This window comes from Podarcis filfolensis (genome assembly GCF_964270895.1).
Source record: "Podarcis filfolensis genome assembly, chromosome: 5".
Classification (NCBI taxonomy): Eukaryota; Metazoa; Chordata; class Lepidosauria; order Squamata; family Lacertidae; genus Podarcis; species Podarcis filfolensis.
The window spans coordinates 5,178,437-5,198,603 of NC_139608.1; the positions used below are offsets into that span (position 1 = coordinate 5,178,437).

At 51.7% G+C, this 20,167-nt stretch overlaps 1 protein-coding gene across 1 annotated transcript in view; it reads right to left on the minus strand.

The window, feature by feature from the left end:
• Positions 1-5,073, minus strand: part of ECEL1 (endothelin converting enzyme like 1) — a 46,962-nt gene extending 41,889 nt beyond the window's left edge. Inside the window, exon 1 of the mRNA XM_083612792.1 lies at positions 4,271-5,073. Within this exon, the coding sequence (XP_083468918.1) occupies positions 4,271-5,035 (765 nt within the window). The 5' untranslated portion in view covers positions 5,036-5,073. The remainder of the gene's footprint in view (positions 1-4,270) is intronic.
• Between the last annotated feature and the right edge of the window lie 15,094 nt (positions 5,074-20,167).

Here is a 20,167-nt window from a genome sequence, read left to right on the forward strand (position 1 = left end):
GATGGCAGCAATGCAGGATCCGCCTCGTCTTTCAGAGATGGAACTGGGAGCAGGAGGTGCCCACCCCCGTTCTGACGCACCCCTCTCCTTTCCACTAGGCTCCCTCCACCGAAGTTATTGCACATTTAGGAGAGAAAGAGCTGGTTGCCTGAATTCGTGTGAACCGTTCATTGTTGTGAGGTTAATTTGAACATGGACAGAGGTAACTGTTTTGAGCAAAGTACACAGACAGTACACAGATGGTTCCAGTGCAAATACTGTATTGCCCTTAACCCAAAAGGGGCAGGCAGGGTGGTCCATTTTTGGTTTCGACCCATTTCTCATTTTTCCAAGCTTAAAAGTCCAGTTCTCCACATTTCTGGATTTTACACTTTATTTTACTTTATTGAAGCCCTCGCAGAAAACTGCCAGCATTTTAGTGTACTACCTTTTTCTATGCAATTTGACCAACATATGCAATTTTTTTGCAAGCAATCTTCTTTAATATAAAAGCATTTTCGAATGTTACTTCTGCAAATGCATAGATTCTTAAAAAAAAAAAAAACCCACATCCCCCTGATATGTATAGCTTTGTGCATATTATTTGCTTGGAGAACTGCATGACAAAATTTGGAGAGAAGTGCGGAATTTGAAGGATGGCCATGCTACAGCTTGATAGTGTGTGGATTAAGTGAATTCTCTTCAAAAGGGGATAGGAACTGAATTTCACCTCTGTCCCTATAACCCCGATGCAGGTAATTCTGTCAAGTCTGAAGGACACGACATGCATCACACAACACACACACACACAAACTGCATCCCAAGAGCTTTACGTGGTTGCCGCACATGCATCTTGATGTTCTCTCTTCTATGCAAGTACCACCCTGATAGATGGATAACCAATGGCAGGGGAGCTCTGTGACTCTTATTGACCTGCCTGCACCCCAAGATCAGGAGATGAGGCCTTGAGGGTGCCTAGCCTGGATGAAGAACATGGGTGCTGTGAGCCTAGGAAAGGGTCTTTTCAGTGGTGGCTCCTCATAAGTGGAACTGAGGTGCCTCTAACCCTACCTCACTTCTCCTACCTAGGCAGTTATCTTTCCACAAGGGCCAACGTTGATGCTGAAATCCAGCATCGCCTGAGCTCTGCGAGTGCAGCTTTCTCCCGATTGAAGTGCAGAGTGTTTGAGGACCGGGACATTTGCAGGGAAATCAAAATGCTTGTTTACAAAGCTATTGTCCTACCAACCTTACTATATGCTTGTGAAACATGGACCACTTATAAACGCCATCTCCAACTCCTCAAAAGATTCCATCAATGATGTCTCCAAAAAATCACTTGGGAAGACAGGCGAACTAATATCAGTGTACTGGAAGAAGCAAAGATCACCAGTGTTGAAGCAATGATTCTTCAACATCAACTTTGTTGGACTGGTCATGTTGTGCGGATGCCTGATGATCGTCTTCCAAAGCAACTATTCTATTCCGAACTTAAAAATGGAAAGTGTAATGCTGGTGGTCAACAAAAGAGGTTTAAAGACGGTCTCAAGGCTAATCTAAAAAAACGTAGTATAAACACTGACAACTGGGAAACACTGGCCTGCGAGCGCTCCAGTTGGAGAACAGCCTTTACCAAAGGTGTCATGGACTTTGAAGACACTCAAACTTAGAATGCAAGAGAGAAACGTGCTAAGAGGAAAGTACGCTTGGCAAATCCACACCATGATCAACTCCCACCCGGAAACCAATGTCCCTACTGTGGAAGGACGTGTGGATCCAGAATTGGCCTCCACAGTCACTTACGGACTCATTGTTAAAACCGTGTTTATGGAAGACAATCTTACTCGGCTACAAGGGATGGTCAAAGAAGAAGAAGTTTTAGTCGACTGGTTCTGATGCATCTGTTTTGGCAGGCGCTCGGCGGAGGAGGAGAGACCTGGTGGCCGCTGCCACTATTAGGAACTGCCCTTTTGTGATTTATTAAATGTTTTTCAGGGCTGCATTATTTCATGGATTTTTGAAATCCCATTTGTCTGCTGCAAACTGCCCAGTGGCTTGTGTAGCAGCAGGTGGCATTTAAATTATATATATATATATATATATATATATATATATATATATGCACAAGCACTGTGTATGTGTGTGTGTGCTTCTTTGGCTGACCTTTAGCCCATACACATTGCATGCACTGCTCAGTTGGTAGAGCATGAGACTCTTAATCTTGAGGTTGTGGGTTCAAGGCCCATGTTAGGCAAAAGAGTCCTGCATTTCAGAGGGTTAGACTAAATGACCCTCGCGGTCCCTTCCAACTCTACAGTTCTGTGATTCTGTGCCTGCTTCGTTTTCACAACAGCCCTGCAAGGTCGCTTGGCTGATTCCCTTTCCACGGGCTAAGGCTGAGAGATAAGAGATTTGCATTATCATTGCAATGCATTCATTTGCTACCCTGAACTGCTTTGGGAAGAAGGACAGGAGATAAATTGGAATGATAACAATAGCACATATCAGGTGCTCTAAGATAAAGGGTCTGGGGGAGGGAGTGTCACCTGAAATCAAATCCAGGTGCTTCTATTAATCTCTTACTTGGTTTTCATGACAAAAATTTTTTTTTCCTTCCAGTAGCACCTTAAAGACCAACTAAGTTAGTTCTTGGTATGAGCTTTCGTGTGCATGCACACTTCTTCAGATATCTGGTATCAAAAATTTTTTGTTTTGACTATGGCAGACCAACACGGCTACCTATCTGTAATTGGTTTTCATGAGGAGGTGTGGACAGTTTAGTATCTCTTAATGGCTAGAAAAACCATCGGTTGCCAAATGGCACAAACTGCCTGTACCTGAACACGACAGAATCTGGGGAATTGCTGGTACAGAAACATAGAATTGTAGCGTTCGAAGGGACCCCAAGAGTCATCTAGTCCAAAGCAGGAATATGGCAACCCTTAAGCTGAAGACAGGCTTTTTGTTGTCGTTCCTTTTCACACAGACATCAGAAGCTGCCTTATGATACTGAGTCAGTCCACTGGTTCCTCTACAATGACTGGCAGCAGCTGTCCAAGTTTTCAGGGTTTCAGACAGGAAGACTTTCAACCCAACCCTATCTAGAGATGCTGTCAGGGATTGAACCTGGGACCTTCTGCACTCCAAGCAGATGTCCTGCCAGGAAGGTACACTCCTTCCACAAGGTAGCACGGAAATCTTCCTGCGGCAACTCACCCCAGTCTCTCTTATGCTCAACAGGCTTAGCAGGTGTCTGTATTGCTGCAGAAACCCATTTGTCTAGAGCTGAGAGCGGGGCAGGAGAAGAAATTGGTGTGTGGGTGTGCCTTGCCAGAGGAAGCACATCCTCTCGCGAGCCACTTTTGGCTGCCTCAGAAACGATTGTCTGACTTCAGCCTCGCTGAATATGTATGACAGAGGGAGCGGATAATGAACACTATGAAAGAGACGTCTTCCTTTTGTTAACTCTTGGAAGATGAGGTGCAATACGGCTGTAAGTGCATATAATAATCGTTGAATTATGCGCCTGAGTCCCTCCCCACCCTCCTCCCTGCGATCTGATGTTTCCACTGAAAATGCGCGGCTACGAAGCGGATAAAAGAATAGCAATGAATCCCAAAAGTACACTTGCGCAGCAAAAGTGCACCTCTGGCAGCAAAGACAACAAAAGTGCCCAGTAATGCACGCACAAAGGCGTGGGGTGGGGACGGGACACATGTGAGGTTGCAAAAGGAACAAGCCCACATGAAAACATGTACCACACATGCATCCGATCAGAGGCAGTGAGCAAGATTCGGCCACTAGGGGTTGACAAAGCAGCACTTGTAAATGGCTCCAGGCACACCCTGGAACAACGCTGAGACAGAAGGACCAGCGGTCCAGTTCTGGTACGAAACAGCATCCCATGGCCACTCCTGTGTGACGACAGCTCAGTTGGTTGAACACGAGACTCTTGATCTCAGGGTTCTGGGTTCGAGCCCCACGTTGGGCAAAAGATTCCTGCATTGCAGGAGGTTGGACTAGATGACACACGTGGTCCCTTCCAACTCTGCAGTTCTATCATTCTATGATCCGGCTTAGACCAAAAGGCTCAGCCCAGTGTTGAATTTAGGGCCATTCCCCTGCACAGGCCGCTGAGCCAAGGGGGCACCACATTGAGAAGATCCATCACTGAGAAGATCCATTTGGGGGCACCAAATGTTGGCCTGGCTGAGGGGGCCAGGATACCAAAGATGACCCAAGTCTGCCCCCACTCAGTCTCATTTCCCACGAACAGCGGGGTCCGACTTACCCGGATAACGTAGCGTGAGGAGTTCTTGTCGTCCAAGTTGACCGTGAGGGAGAAGAAGACAGCCGTGCTGTAGACCCCCTGCGTCTTGTACAGGAGCTCGTTGAAGTCCCATCGCGCCTGCCTGGCCGTGGCGGCGGCCATGTCCCAGCCGCCGCAGTCCTCCAGGACGTCCAGCATGGGCCGGGCGCCCTGCTGGTCGATCTCCGCCATGTCCAGGCAGGAGCGGAAGAATTCCTTGACCTTCCGCTCGGCCGAGGCCTGGTAGGGCCTTCGGATGGGCCTCAGCAGCAGGCGCCGCAGCTTCTCCTCGTTCTGCTCGCCGATGGCGGCGATGATGCCGTAGATGAGCTTGTCCTCAGGGATGGCGTGCCGCCGCAGCCAGCCACCGCAGGCGAAGGAGTAGAAGTCCTTGCAGGGGTCAATGGTGTGGTCGATGTTGCCAGCGACAAAGCGCGACACCTTGACCAGGGCCTTGCGCTCCTGGCATCCTTTGAGGCAGTAGGCATCGTATTCGAGGGCCACATATTTCAGAACCAGAATGCAGCCGAGGATGACGCAGAGCCCCGCTGCGAAGACCAGGCCTGAGAGGAGGCATATCTCGCGCCGGCTCCAGCGGGGAAGTCCGCAGCGAGGCTTCTTGGGCACCGTAGCGCCCAGCTGAAGGTTGAACCCGTTGGGCAGGGTGCCGCTGCTGCTGTACTTGCTGACATACCTCACCTCCTGGAACTCGTCGTAGTGCGCCGTCAGAGAGTACGTCTTCTCCATCTTTGCAGCGGCGGATGTTGGGCTCTCAAAGTTAAGGGGCGCCCGTGCGATGCTAAAATCCACTCCCGCCTCTCGTGCTTCGTTCTATGGCATGGTTGCGGTGCAGCCGAAACAGTTGCGCTACCCTAAAACCGTCTCCGCTGGCAGGCCAGAGGGGAGCTTGGCGGGCTCGCTGGGGACAGGGGCACAGAGGTCACCGGGTGGCCGTGATGGCGCTGGCAGGAGATTCCAGCAGGGGGCGTTTAAGGCAAGCGACCAGGCAGGCAGCAGCAGCAGCAGCAGCAGCAACAGAAGTTCCTGATTTGGAAGCACCTCAGTCCAGGGAATCCCTCGCGGGACGGGGACATCCGCGCGCGCGGGGAACAGGTGGAGCCGCTTATTTTCCGCGGGGAGAGGCGGGGGCTGCTCTGCAAAAAAAAAAAAAACAGCAACACACATACAGTGAGATGTTTTAATTAGCGGGAGGGAAGAGAGGCGCCTCCATATTTTATAGCATCCTCGGGCGCGCAAAGCGCAATAAGAGCCTCGTCGGGAATCGTTCCCCGTCCGCACAGGGAACTGGTGGGGCGGGGAGCGGGGAGAGGAGCCTGATCTCACGCCCACCTCCCCGATCCAGCCCCGCCAAACTCTCCCCACCCTTCCTAAACTGCAAACTCCCTTCCCTGCTAAGGCCCATGAGATTACGCGCCCGCCAAAACTAACCCCCCACAGCCCCTCTCCGGGAGAAAAAGAGCATTTTTAGCGGGACAGACTCCAAGGAGAGACATTGCCTGGGGCTGTAAGGAGAGTAGCATCCCCCCCCCCCCAGCTCCCCGCGGGAAGAGACGCGCGCCTCTTTGGAGACGGGCGGGGGGCGTTTGAAATTGGGACCAGTTCATCGCGACCACCCTTGCCTTTGAATCATTCCTCCTTTCCAACTAGAAGATGATCCGCTGGGGTTTTTGTCTTTCGAGGAATGGATCTCGCTATGGATGATCTAAGGGGTGTGTGTGGAGACGATGCGCGCCCCCTCCCCACATCTCTAAGACCCCTCTCTCTTTCCATCGCGCAACAAGGGGAAGGAGGCGACGGGCGGAGAGGTCCGACCAGCCCTGCTACATCTAACTTCCCTGCAGCTCGGGTCGCCCCCATCCCATAACTTGAAGTTGGGGGGGGGGCGATACATAGATCTCCCTTCTGGGTTTGGGCACCGCCGATCGTCTCTTTTCGCCTCTTCTATGAAGGCTTTTCCGCCCTGCTTGTCTTTCTTACGCGGCTGCTCATCGGGAGAGGCAGAGAGGGAGTCCCAATCTTCCGGGACCAGCGCCAGAAGCAATGGGGGGTTTTTTGAGGGGGGGCGTCTGGGACCTCCAGCTTGCCAGGGCTTTTCCTCGCCTTCTCCTCCTCCCAGGAATATTTGCAGCCGATCCCAAAGGAGGAGTCGGGGGGGGGGGAAGCTAGCGGGACCCCACGACGCCCGGCCAGCCATGCGAATTGGGGGTGGGGGGGCACGCCGGTGGAAGGCGTGCCGGGTCCGCGCGGGGGAGGGAGCGATCCTCCAAGCCTCGCCAACTTTCCAGCTCCTCTTCCTCCAGAATAAACGGGGGGGGGCGTTTAATTCGCGGGGCCCCCTCCGACGTGCCCCCTTCTTGGGGATGAGCGTGTGCGCCCACTCACGGTGGGAGGGGGGTGGAGGAAGAAGGTGGTGTGTGCCCCCCCCCTCGGTCCCATTGTTCGTGGCCGCCTTCCCCCAGAGCGCAGCGGCTTCTTCTTGGCACAGCTTTGGGGGGCTCAACAGCACCCCGTCCCTCGAACCGAACCCGACCCCCCCTCCCACTTTGGGACATGCCCGAGCACCGCTGCCCACCCCTCCCCGTCCGGCCGCCTCTCCGGTCCGGATCTGTTGCGCTCTCCACGGCGCAAAGAAAGCTAGCCGGGAAAGTTGCAGGAGCAGATCTCTGGCTCGGGATCGGGATAGCAGGGGGTCGGTGGGGGGCACGTCTTCCTTTCCTGAGACCCCCACCCTCTCAAAAAGAAAGCTTACCTACCCCAAAAAGAAACCAAGTTGCGCGGAGCAGAACCGGTGCGCCCCGGACCTCGCTGCCCAGTGACGGTCGCGCAGTGGCTGCGCCGGGAGGCAGAGCTGGGCGGGGGGGGGCGTCTCTCGCCTCTCCCCCCTCCCGGGTCCGATCCCCCCTCCCCAAGTACCTGTAGTCAGAGCCTCGGGTCGCCTGGCTCAGAGCTGCCGCCTGCCTGCCTGCCTGCCGGAGGAGCCGGCGGTGAGGAGGGGGGTGTCTTCGCCTCAGCCCCTCTTTGCGGGCTCCTCCAGCCCGACCATCCCCTCCCCCCTTGGAAGTGCGGGAGAGAGAGAGAGAGAGAGAGAGAGAGAGAGAGAGAGAGAGAGAGAGAGAGAGAGAAACCCGCTCGATGATTATTATGCAAATAGCCCGGCGGTGCCTGAGCTCCAAAGTCTTACCTCATCCCTGCCAGGGCTGGGAGAGGGAGGCAGGGGGAGCTGGGGGGAGAGAGAAGGGGACCACCTCCTCGCCCCTCCCTCCAGTGGGAGAGACCCCTGGGAGTGGGGAGGGGAACCCCCTGATTACTTGCAGGAGGGGTGGGGGGGGTCAAGAGAGACCCCCCCCTTCTAGAAGAGCTGGTTGAGGACAAGCCCTAGTGAGGGTGGGGTGGGGGTCATCGCTCCTGGACCTGGGCAAGGGAATGAGAACGGGTAAAAAAGGGACCCCCCCAAAAAAGAATCTCACATATAGACTCCCTAGAATCTCACATATAGAAGCCCTTTCCCTGCCTCTGGAGGGACTGGAGAGTTTCCCTTCACAGATGTGGTTGGAGGAAGCGCCAGATGTTCGTTTTTTTGTGGCGGGGGGCAGTTTCGAGCCAGACTGGGCGGGGGCGCGCGGTTCAGCTGGCTTCCTCCAAGCACCTGAAGAACCTGGCCCGCAGCTGGGGCTCTCTGCTTGGGGGTCTGACCGGTTGCAAGGGGTGGGTGGGGTGGTCCCTCCCCTCAGGCTTGGCTGCGGGGTGGACCCGATGTCCTCTGGGTTCCTTGCCCCTACAGAACGGCATTCCTCAGAGCTCTCTCTCTGTGGTTCCACAGGGGGTGTTTGCTGGGGGGAACAGCTGTGTGTGTGGCAGTTCCGTGCCTTTGCTGAGTGTGTGTCTGCCAGGAAAAGTAGAGATGGGCGTGGATAGGAGGGGTTGTATCGTCCCTCCCTCCCTCCCCCCCCCCACACCACTTCCAATATCCAGATTGAATCCAATCGGGAACATAACGCTGCATTGCAGATGAATCCCCACCATAAGTCCGCCCTCCACAGCGGGTGTCGCCGGTGGAGATTTATAGCCCATCAATTACAGCGGGTGTCACTCTGATCTGGGTAAATCAAAAGGGTTTGAATATTTATAGGGGGCATATGACGCCACGCACCTGCGGCTACGTTGGCCCTGCTGGCATGCTGCAGAGGGCACGGCGGGCAGCTCCCTCCCTGTGGCCTGTTGGCTTGGCCTGGGAGGCAACTTGCTGGGACAATTGACCACCTGTGGCTGCACTCGCCTGCAGGCCAGGCCACTCTGCCTAAAAAACATACCTGCAAGGCACTCGCTTGGCATTTTAGAGCGTCCCAGGGCGCATTGTTCCAGAGATTATCAGAAGAGCCTTATAGGGTAGGCCATGATTATACGCACATTTTACAGCTGTGGGGGCAGAGCCAGGGAGAAGTGGCCTGGCAAGTTTAGGGCAGAAGCACGGTTTGAAGGAGGAAATCCCTGGCTCATCGCCCAGTCATTGCACTCATGGGGTGGGGTCCAAATGTGGCCCTCCAAGTCTCTCTGCCATTGGAGCTCTCGCCATATCATACACCCACCCACACACCCCGCCAGGTCATGAGCTGGGATAGCTCAGTTGGCAGAGCATGAGACTCTTAATCTCAGGATCGTGGGTTCGAGACCCATGTTGAGTGAAAGATTCCTGCATTGCAGGGGGTTGGACTAGATGACCCTTGGGGTCCCTTCCAACTCTACCATTCTATGATTCTATGCTCCTGCTCTGCATTCTCCTTTACTGCTTTGGCCAAGCTGAAATGTCTCCTGAAACTCAGAGAATGCCTTCTCCTTGCCTGGAGGAAAGACAGAGACTGGAGGGAAGGCAGAAGCGGATTTAGGGCAGTGCGAATGGTTCCCTCGCACTGGGTATTGAGCTATGATGTAGTGCACATGCAGAACGGGAGGCAAGAGGCCGGGGGTGCCAAATTTTGGCCTTGCACAGGGCACTGCTGAAATTTGAAAGACCCAATTCTACCCTTGGTGTGTTTGTGTGCGTGTGGAAACTTTAAAAAAAAAAGGTAAACTTAAAGGACCCCTAGAGGGTTACGTCTAGTCAAAGGCGACTATGGGATGTGGCGCTCATCTTGTTTCAGGACGAGGGAACCGGCGTTTGTCCACAGACAGATTTCCGGGTTATGTGGCCAGCATGACAACCACTTCTGGTGCAAAGGGATACCGTTGTGGAAGCCAGAGCGCATGGAAATGCTGTTTACCTTCCCACCAGAGTGGTACCTATTTATCTATTTGTACTGGTGTGGTTTCGAACTACTAGGTTGGCAGGAGCTGAGACAGAGCAATGGGAGCTCACCCCGTCACGGGGATTCGAACTGCCGACTTTCCATTTGGCAAGCCCAAGAGGCTCAGTGGTTTAGACCACAGCGCCACCCACGTCCCATTGTAGAAACTAGCCAGCTGTACAAAGGTAACCTTTACTTCTCCCACTTGGGAATGTTTTGCAAACTTTCTTCGATACCGACTTATCTCCAGCCCCTTGATCATTTTGGGTGCCCATTTCTGAGCTCTCCCCAGCTCTTCCAATATCTGCTTTGAGGTGCAGGGAGGAGAGACAATGCGGAGCAGCTCTAGGGTGGGGAACCTGGTGGTCTTCCATAACTTGGTGAACTACTGCTCCCATCAGCCAGCATGGCCAATGGCCAATGATGGGAGTTGTAGTCCATCAATATATAGAGGACCACAGGTCCCTTGTCCCTGTGTAGCTTGTTGCATAGGAGCATCGGAAACAACCTTCTACAGAGTTGGACCAATAGTCCAACTGCCTCTGGGTTAGCTCAGTGTTGGCCCATGACCATGAAAAATAGAGTCCCTTGGACCACTCACCGTCTCTTCCACAAAGCCACAGGGCAAGGATGTTTCAAGGACAAAATGGGATTCTCCACAGTAGGGGAGGGGTGGTGCCTCTCCTGGTGCCTCTCCTGGTGGGTGACATATTGTCATCCTTCTGGGGTCGTTTGTCCTCCTTTGGTGCCCACTCTCACCTGTGGCTCCTGTGGGATGTGAAACACAAGAGCAGTCAAGTACAGCATTCCTAGAGTGGACATGTTTACACATGGGGAGGAATGTTTGTCCAGCCAGCCAACTTCCTGTTTCCTTCTGGGCTGGGACAGACATCCTCTGCATGTGACTAGAGGTGGGCGTGGCCTCACCTGCGCAGGTAACGACAAAAGCACAGGGCAGGGCAGCCATCTCTCTCTCTTTGACTACATGCATCGAAGAAGCAACATCTCATTAGCCAAAGATGCTCTCTTGGCCTCCAGCCAAGAGAGGACAAAGGGACTGTCTCCTTATGAGATACCGTATTTTTCGCCCTATAGGACGCACTGTCCCATAAGGCGCACCTAGTTTTTTGGGGGGAAATAAAGGGGAAAAAATATTTTTCCCCCCCAGGCGCGGGGCTGGGGTGGGGGAGGCCCGAGCTTCCCCCGACCCCAGCCCCCAAACAGGCAGCTCTCTGCAAGCCGTGGGAGCCCAGCGCTGGCTCCCGCTGCTTGCTGAGAGGTCCACGAAGCCTGGACGCGCTGATCTCAGCGCGCGCAGGCTTCGGCATGCAGGCAACTCCGGAGGTCTGCGAAACCTGGAGAGCGAGAGGGGTCGGTGCCCACCGACCCCTCTCGCTCTCCAGGCTTCAGCGAAAGCCTGCATTCGCCCCATAGGACGCACACACATTTCGCCTTCGTTTTTGGAGGGGAAAAAGTGCGTCCTATAGGGCGAAAAATACGGTAGTTTCCAGGTGTATGTTACTTTTCTAAGCTAAGTCTGCCTTCTGGGATCCGATTGTGAACAGAATGTGAGTAAACTCTTTTTATACTTTTATAGAAGACTGTGTCGTGTCTTATCTTTTATGAGGGAATAAAGGGAAAATACTAGAACAGTTATTATAGAGGCTTTAGCGACCCTGAACAAACGCATCCGCTGCAAGTTTAAAAAGGGGGATGTTACTCTGCTAAATTGTGAACTTGTTAACACAAGTTGGAAAGGCTATTATCAGACAATATATCCTCTCCTGCATCCCTGAACATTCCCACAGCTCCTGGAAGCTGTCGACATGCAACAGTGGCTACACCCTGGGAACGGCTTCAACTGGTCGGCTAAGCCAGGTGAGGGGAACTGATGGGTCTCAAATCCTCAGGGAGTTAGGGACGTTCCCCTGCGTGTGAAGACAGCTCTGGAGGATTGAGCAGACAAGACCAAGAGTGGATCCAGTGGTCAAGAAGGCAGTTCCTGCACATGCTGCAGAGGGAAATGAGGGCCAGATGGGGCTCATCAGCCTGGGAAAGGAGCCCATCTAGGAGAAGGAAAATTCTGGTCCTAAATCCCAGTTACCTTGAGGGATATCTTCTGGAGAAGAAAAGGCTAGGGAGTAAACCCTACACAAATCTGGAGTGGAGTCCCTAAGGCAGTGAGATGGCTCCTTGTACGCCTCCTTCTGGCAACTCCTGCAGCCACGCTAGTGCCAAATATCATGATCTGCTTTCCTTTGGACCACATCAATGAAGCTGGGAGGGGAGTCTTGTTGTCTGGTCAGCTCAGGACCTCCAGACATACAGCCCAGGCTTGCACAAATTAATGCAGCAGTTTGAAGTAGCACACTCCATTGTCTCTCGAGGCAGACGGATACCAACCAAGTAAGTATTTGAACCTGTTGTGTGAATGCTCATCCATGGAATTTGTGTAGTGGCGATCAAGAGTTCCTCTTAGCACGTGCAGAGTTTTCTTCTTCTTCTTCTTCTTCTTCTTCTTCTTCTTCTTCTTCTTCTTCTTCTTCTTCTTCTTCTTCTTCTTGAATTACTACAACTGGCTTCCCAAGTGAGTTTGTCCCTGCCACTCTCTTTAAGTGGGCCTTGAAGAGAGACGTGAAGGGGGAGAGGGAAGCCGGCTGATTAATTAGAGGGAGGGGGAGCTTCTGCTAGCCAGAAGACAGAGGGGAAAGCGTGGGAGAAAAGCCAGAGAGCTTTCACAGAGGGCCAAGGGTGAGTGAAAAAACGGGGTTGTTGGAAGGCGGCACACTCAGGAAGAGACGGGGCTCAGCGGCAGAACATCAGCTGCCAGCCAGTGTAGGCACCACTGAACTAATCGACCTACTGAAAGAACTTCATGGTGAGTTTTTCCGGCACCTATTTTTCTTTGGGGCGGGGGGAGTGCTGCCTCCTAATCAGATTTAATTGTTCCACCTGAATTTGTCAGTATGTGACAGAATCACACTCGAAAAGAGGAGAAAAGATTCCAGCAGTTGCTTTCTGTCTTGAATGTCAACTTTCTCAGCCAGCCCTGCTAAGGCAACCATCCTCCTCCTTCCTGGGTTTGGAGCGCAACAAAAAGCCCTCTAGGAACTTGAGGTTGTTGTGGTGGGGAGAACAGTGGGTCGGGCTTTTCAAAGTTCCACCCCAGGAATGTTCTACCCCGAGTCAGAACACGCAGATCCCTCCTACGTTATTAATGGTGGTAGCCGCTTGCTCGCACAGGGTAGTAAAAATTACAGGCTGCACAGAGTGGCTGAAATAATAAATCCCAGCCTTTTGCTAAGCACTACACAGTCTTATTATTATTTTTTCTGCAGGACTATGTGAGGGTTGGGTTTTAAGTAAGGACGCAGTTTCCTATAGGGCTGCTGTGGAGAGCTACTGAGAGAGTCACACGTGGCTCCTGGCTAGGAGACTGAGGTCTGCGAGCCACCAAGTCTCCCTTGCCTCTAGCATAATAATAAAGGAACAATAAATATTTATAAACACCTTTTAAAAAAACAAAACACCCTGCAACCCAGTACAGTATGAAACACAGAATGAACAATGATGGAAAACCTACCTGCAGGGTAGCAATCTAAAGAAACAGACACACAACGAAGATGGAGAGAAAGAAGAGGGGGAAAATTGAGGAAAGATTTTGGAGGTAGAGAGGCAAGGAAAAATTAAATTGCCAGAAGAATGGAAGGCAGCCTTAATAAAGCCTCTGTCACTTTTTCTCAGCCTCAGTCTCCCACCTGCAAAATGGGCATAGTATGACTCACCTACCTTGCAATGGTGTTGGGAGGAGTTAATGCATGTGAACTGCTTTAAACAAGAAATGGGGTGGCCCTCCAAACGGGAGAATCAAACAAACCTGGATATTACCCTAGCTGTTTTCCATAAGGTTGGACGTTCTTAAGTTATTTTTCCTAACCAGTCGGAGGACAAGACTTGGGCGAAGTGCCTGCTCACCTCCTCGCAGGGTATCTGCCTGCCCCCAGCCAGGCCACTCCAGTGCAAAGGAACAGAATCCTCTTAGAGTCATTGAACTATATAGCATCTAATCCAACTCTCTGCAATGCAGGAATCACGACACAAGGTCCTGCACACAAATTGAAACCATACCAGACCCTGCTTAGCTTTGCAAATGTGTTCACCATTTTATTCTGCGGGGGTCTGATCTGAGGGTTGGGTAGGGTGCACCTCCTTGATGGAGACCAGCGATCCTCCTTGGATCAGGCCCCCAGAAGGTTGCAATGCGGCCCCTGGTCTGTAAAATCTCTCCCACCGCTGCCCACTACCCGCCAATCTAACCCAGTCCCTCCTCATTAGAAGGAGCTCCTGCTTTCTCCAGGACTTTCCCCTCACCCGCCAGCCGGCATGCCCACAGATCAGGCTGTAAGTCTTCTCATTTTCCTTTCTTCAGGGGCCTACTGCGAAAGAGCGTCGCTCGTCTCCGGTGGGACACGTCATCTGTCACTAGCGAGACAACGGAGCATTTGTCTCTGGCAGCCGCCGCGATGGAGTGAAGGGAGCAGCCCTCGAAAGGGTCCCCAGGTTATTGACGCGCCTTGTTCTGAGCTGCTTTGAATTCCGGCAGCGGGACGGAGGCCTCACCCTGGCAATCCCCTCGCCAGGCGCTGCCTGGGACGCGCCAGGATGCAGAAGAGAGATCTGGAGAGCCTAGCTTAACAAAAAGAGTCATTTTGAAAGATGGGGGAAGGTGGAGGAGGACAAAGCTGCCACACTGTGGCTTAGGGTCCTTGTATTTATGGAATCGCCTCTCCTGCTCTGCCCCACAGAGGACCTTAAGGTCCATGAATAGTTTAGAGGTCCTGGGCCCTAAGGAAGTCAGACTATCTGCCACCAGGGCCAGGGCCTTTTCAGTGATGGCTCCGACCTGGTGGAATGCTCTGTCCCATGAGACTAGGGCCCTGCAGGATTTAACCTCCTTCTGCAGGGCCTGTAAGACAGAGCTATCCCACCCGGCCTTTAATCTGAATTCAGCCTGATCTTTTACTTCCCTTCCCTTCTCTTCTCTTCCCTCCCCTTCCCCTTTTATGAAGATTACCCACTCTTGGTAAAAGTAAAGGTAAAGGGACCCCTGAGCATTAGGTACAGTCGTGACTGACTCTGGGGTTGCAGCGCTCATCTCACTTTACTGGCCGAGGGAGCCGGCGTACAGCTTCCAGGTCAGGTGAACAGCATGACTAAGCCACTTGTGGCAAACCAGAGCAGTGCACGGAAACACCGTTTACCTTCCCGCCAGAGTGGTACCTATTTATCTACTTGCACTTCATGCTTTCGAACTGCTAGGTGGGTAGGAGCAGGGACTGAGCAATGGGAGCTCACCCCATCACAGGGATTCGAACCACGACCTTCTGATCAGCAAGCCCTAGGCTCTGTAGTTTAACCCACAGCGCCACCCACGTCCCCACTCTGGGACCCCACAGCTAATTCTCCCCTGGCCTCCTCGCTGGCCCAAGTAGGACTAAGTCAGCCAGCTAGCCCTGATGACTAGCTAATGTTTATTGGATGGATTTCCCCCAAATTGATTTTTATTCTCATTCATGCTTTTATACTGTATTTTATGCTGCTTCTATGTTGTATTACAATTCAGTGTTTTAAATTTGTTGGTAGCCGCCCTGAGCCTGGTTTTCTGAACCGGGAAGAGCAGGGTATAAATAAAAAAAATATTATTTATTTATTAAAGGAGCAGTAAAGGGGAGAGTGAGAGGTAATAAGACAGCCGTCTTCACATATTTGAAAGGGCTGTCACATGGAAGATGGAGTAAGCTTGTTTTATGCTGCTACGGAGGCTAGGACTCAAACTAGTGCTTTCCCCCCTAAATAGATGTTTTGGGGTACTCTCATTTTCCTACTCATATTGAAATACTGTCCCTCAATGAGGCCAAACTTAGATTCACAAAATGTTTAGGGGTATGTGTATCCCTGCGCACCCCCCAGAAAAAAGCACTGACTTAAACCAATGGACATTGGCAGACGTGGGTACTATGCCGCTCTGCGCAAGGCCAGAATTTGGCAACCCCAGCCCCCCAGCCCTTCTGCTGCCTTCCCAAAGGTGGGTAAGGAGGTGCCCAACTTTGAGAAAGAGGTGTGAGGCTCTGGCAGGGTATAATAATAATAATAATAATAATAATAATAATAATAATAATAATTTATTTATACCCTGCCCATGTGGCACTCTGGGCAGCTTCCAACAAAATATTAAAATACAGTATTGCACCAAACATTAAAAGCTTCCAAGAGCTCTCTGTCGCCTCCCCAGAGCTGGAAAATCTTTGGGAAGGAGCCAAGAAAACTCTAGGGCCTTGTCAGAGCCTCATGTCTCCTTCCCACAGCCCAGCACCCCCTCGGATCAGCACCTACCACTCGCACAGCCATGAATCTGCCCCTGCAATGAATTCAAATTCCAGGAAAGGAGATTCCTTGGAGGTTTCTAAGCAGAGGTCGGGTGGCCATCTGCCAGAGATGCTTTAGCTGAGATTCCTGCATTGCAGGGGGTTGGACTAGATGGCCCTCGGGGTCCCTTCCCGTTCTATGATTCTATGACAGGAAGCTCCTGGCCCAAATTGTAGCTGGTCCGGAGAGGCGAAGAAGGAGAGCAAGACTTTGTGTGCAGCAAAATGACAGCCTCCGACCGGAAGCATTTTGCAGCCGACTTCATTGCGAGAACTTGGAGCGTGCACATTTGTGGTTCGGCAGTTTGTCGTTACATATTAAGTTAGGGAAGATCTGCAGGCGTCGGCAAGGAAACAAATGGTCCCACGCCACCAAAGACAACAACAAATATACCAATTCCGAATTAGATCACTGGATCTCCTGCTCGTCTCTGTTCCTTCTTCATGCTAGCATTTCGGGCACTGCGTCAAAATTATGGCACTCATTCAGTATTGGGACCGGCTACTTTCAGCTGCCAGCGTTAGGAACGGCTCTACCATTAGGTAAAGTGGAGAGGCTGCCTCAGGTGGCAGATACTGGGAGGGGGGTGGCAGAGAGAAGTTGGAGAAGACCTGTCTGTGCCATACAAACTGCCCTGTGTCCTTGACTAAGTCGGCTTCCCGGCTTCAGTTGCGGTGGATGACACGGACCTCCCTGGTCAGACATCCTGTTCTCACAGTAGTCAACCAGATGTCTATGGGAGCAGGATCCAAGCAACACTCTTCCCTCCTGCAGACCCTCTAAATGTTCCTGTTTTCCAGGGACGTCCTTGACTTAGAGAAGCTGTCCCCATTTCTGATTTGATCCTGGAATGTCCCGCTTTCCCTTAGGATGTCCCTATTTTCATTGGAGAAATGTTGGAGGGTATGGAGTTATCTGACCATCTTAGCTGTCCGAAGGCAATCCTGCATAGGGAAAGGTTTTTTTAAAAAAATGTTTAATGTTTTATTACATTTTTATATCTGTTGGAAGCTGCCCATAGTAGCTGGGGTAACCCAGTCAGATGTGTGGGGTATGGAATCTCAGAAGATTCCATCAACAGTGTCTCTGAAAAATTGTACACATCACTTGGGAAGACAGGCGAACTAATATCAGTGTACTGGAAGAAGCAAAGATCACCAGTGTTGAAGCAATGATTCTTCAACATCAACTTCGTTGGACTGGTCATGTTGTGTAGATGCCTGATTATAGTCTTCCAAAGCAACTACTCTATTCCGAACTTAAAAATGGAAAGTGTAATGCTGGTAGTCAAGGGGTTTTTAAGCAGAAGTCAGATGGCCTACTGTCATGGATGCTCTAGCTGAGATTCCTGCATTGCAGAAAGAGGAGAGTGCAAAATATGGTTTGAAGCTCAACATCAAAAAAATGAAGATCATGGCCACTGGGCCCATCACCTCCTGGCAAATAGAAGGGGAAGAAATGGAGGCAGTGAGAGATTTTACTTTCTTGGGCTCCATGATCACTGCAGATGGTGACAACAGCCACAAAATTAAAAGACGCCTGCTTCTTGGGAGAAAAGCAATGACAAACCTAGACAGCATCTTAAAAAGCAGAGACATCGCCTTGCCAACAAAGGTCCGTATAGTTAAAGCTATGGTTTTCCCAGTAGTGATGTATGGAAGTGAGAGCTGGACCATAAAGAAGGCTGGTCACCGAAGAATGGATGCTTTTGAATTCTGGTGGAGGAGACTCTTGAGAGTCCCATAGACTGCAAGAAGATCAAAGCTCTCCATTCTTCAGGAAATCAGCCCTGAGTGCTCACTGGAAGGACAGATCCTGAACCTGAGACTCCAAGACTTTGGTCACCTCATGAGAAGAGAAGATTCCCTGGAAAAGACCCTGATGTTGGGAAAGATGGAAGGCACAAGGAGAAGGGGACGACAGAGGACGAGATGGTGGGACAGTGTTCTTGAAGCTATGAACATGAGTTTGACCAAACTGTGGGAGGCAGTGGAAGACAGGAGCGCCTGGCGTGCTCTGGTCCATGGGGTCACGAAGAGTCGGACATGACTAAACGGCCATACAACAAAAGCTGTCTTTGCTCCTCCCTCTTCATGCCTCTTCTGGTTCTGGGAGACAAGTGGGAGGGGAGCTTGTCGCAACAGGAGCCTGACCCATCTCTGCCTCTTGGTCTTCTTCCTCTCTTGCTTGTACTTCTGACTCTGAATCTGAACTTCTCTCTGCCATAGCCTCTTCCCGCTCACTAAACCCTGTTGCCTCTTCAGCTTCCTACACCTCCTCTTCCCAATCTTCTCCCTCTGACCACTAGTCATCGTCCCACCATCACCACCCAGCTTCTGAGCCTTCTTCCCTCAGGGCTTCTGCAGTTGGTTCCTCCAACCATTCCTCTCTGCATCCAACCAGTCCAGGATAGGCAATGCCTGCTTCGTCCTACGGCTTCTGCCTCCACCAAACCAAGCCCCATTGGACGACTCCTCCTAGCCAGCTACAAAACCCAGACTCCCCTCTTTATCCTGTACCATCTCTACCATAGCTCAAATTTAACCAGGTTTCCTTGGCCTGGAACAAATCCTCCATCAGACTTTCTGATCCCAGATTTACCTTTGTGGGCCCCCCACCCACCCCCACCTCTGAGCATAGCTGCTCCTTTTTATTTCTCCAACCTGCCGATGTATTCATGCCTCAACAGCAGGTGACAAATAGGATTTTTCCACTTGTATGATCAACACGGCGTGATTTTGCAATTGAAAATGCAAAGCCAGCGCAGCTCATCCTCGCGCACCGGGGCTGCCGCCGCCGCCGCTCGCCGGCTATTTATCCAAGCAATGGGCGAATTAATTGTCCAGCAACAAAAGTCTCTCCCCTCCCCACTGCGTTTTCTCAATTTGCAGCTGGAGGAGCCCTCTTGACTGCCCCAGCGGTTTCTGTAATGGCGCAAGCCCAGATCTTGCCTTGGGATGGAGGGGAGAGGCTGGGGAGGGTCTCTGCACCGCAGCCAAGGCCAGATCAAGACCCTAAACTCTGCAAAGATTATTGCCCCCCCCCATGTAACGTGAAATAAAAAAACAATACTGGACCGTAAAATATAATTTTAGTTTTCCTAAACTTGTGTGCGGGACACGGGTGGCGCTGTGGGTTAAACCACAGAGCCTAGGACTTGCCGATCAGAAGGTTGGCGGTTCGAATCCCTGCGACGGGGTGAGCTCCCGTTGCTTGGTCCCTGCTCCTGCCAACCTAGCAGTTCGAAAGCACCTCAAAGTGCAAGTAGATAAATAGGTACCACTCCAGCGGGAAGGTAAACGGCATTTCCGTGCGCTGCTCTGGTTCGCCAGAAGCAGCTTAGTCATGCTGGCCACATGACCCGGAAGCTGTATGCCGGCTCCCTCGGCCAATAAAGCGAGATGAGCGCCACAACCCCAGAGTCGGCCACGACTGGACCTAATGGTCAGGGGTCCCTTTACCTTTTAAACTTGTGTGCATGCTGAAATGCATACATGTGCATGTCATGTGCAACACATCACGGCATCTGATTTCCTTGCATTATGTTTTATCTACCTTAGTAGGGTGCCCCCCTGATTTAGGTGGGGATAAGTAATAAAAAGAGAGCAGGAAAATGGGGGACAAGTACAGAGTGTAAGGAAGTTTAACTAAGTGCTGATTTCCCCTCTGACAACTGCATCAATGTTCCTTCTCCTCCTCTTCTTCTGGAAATATCAAATGTCAGATTCTTTCCCAAAAAAATTCCTTTTTTTGTTTGCCGCTGCTCTGCTGGTCCTCTAAGAAGTAGCCGAGTCTGCCGCTTGGGGAGTCGGCTCAGTCAGTAGAGCATGAGACTCTTAATTTCAGGGTCGTGGGTTCGAGCCAGATTGGTCAAAAGATTCCTACATTGCAAGAGGGTTGAGCTAGATGACCCTTGTGGTCCCTCTGCCAACTCCCATTCCATGAATCCAGAGCTGACTGTCTCTGGGGATCCACAGGCAAACCAGTCTCAAAGCCCGCCTTTGCCAACCTGGTGCCCTCCAGACGTTTTGGACTAAAACTCCAATCCGCCCCAGCCTTCTGAGGGCACCAGCTTGGCAAAGCCTGTTACAGATCGCAACTGATTTCCACCCACCCGGAAAAGAGAGAGCCCTGCTTCATTCAGCTGTCC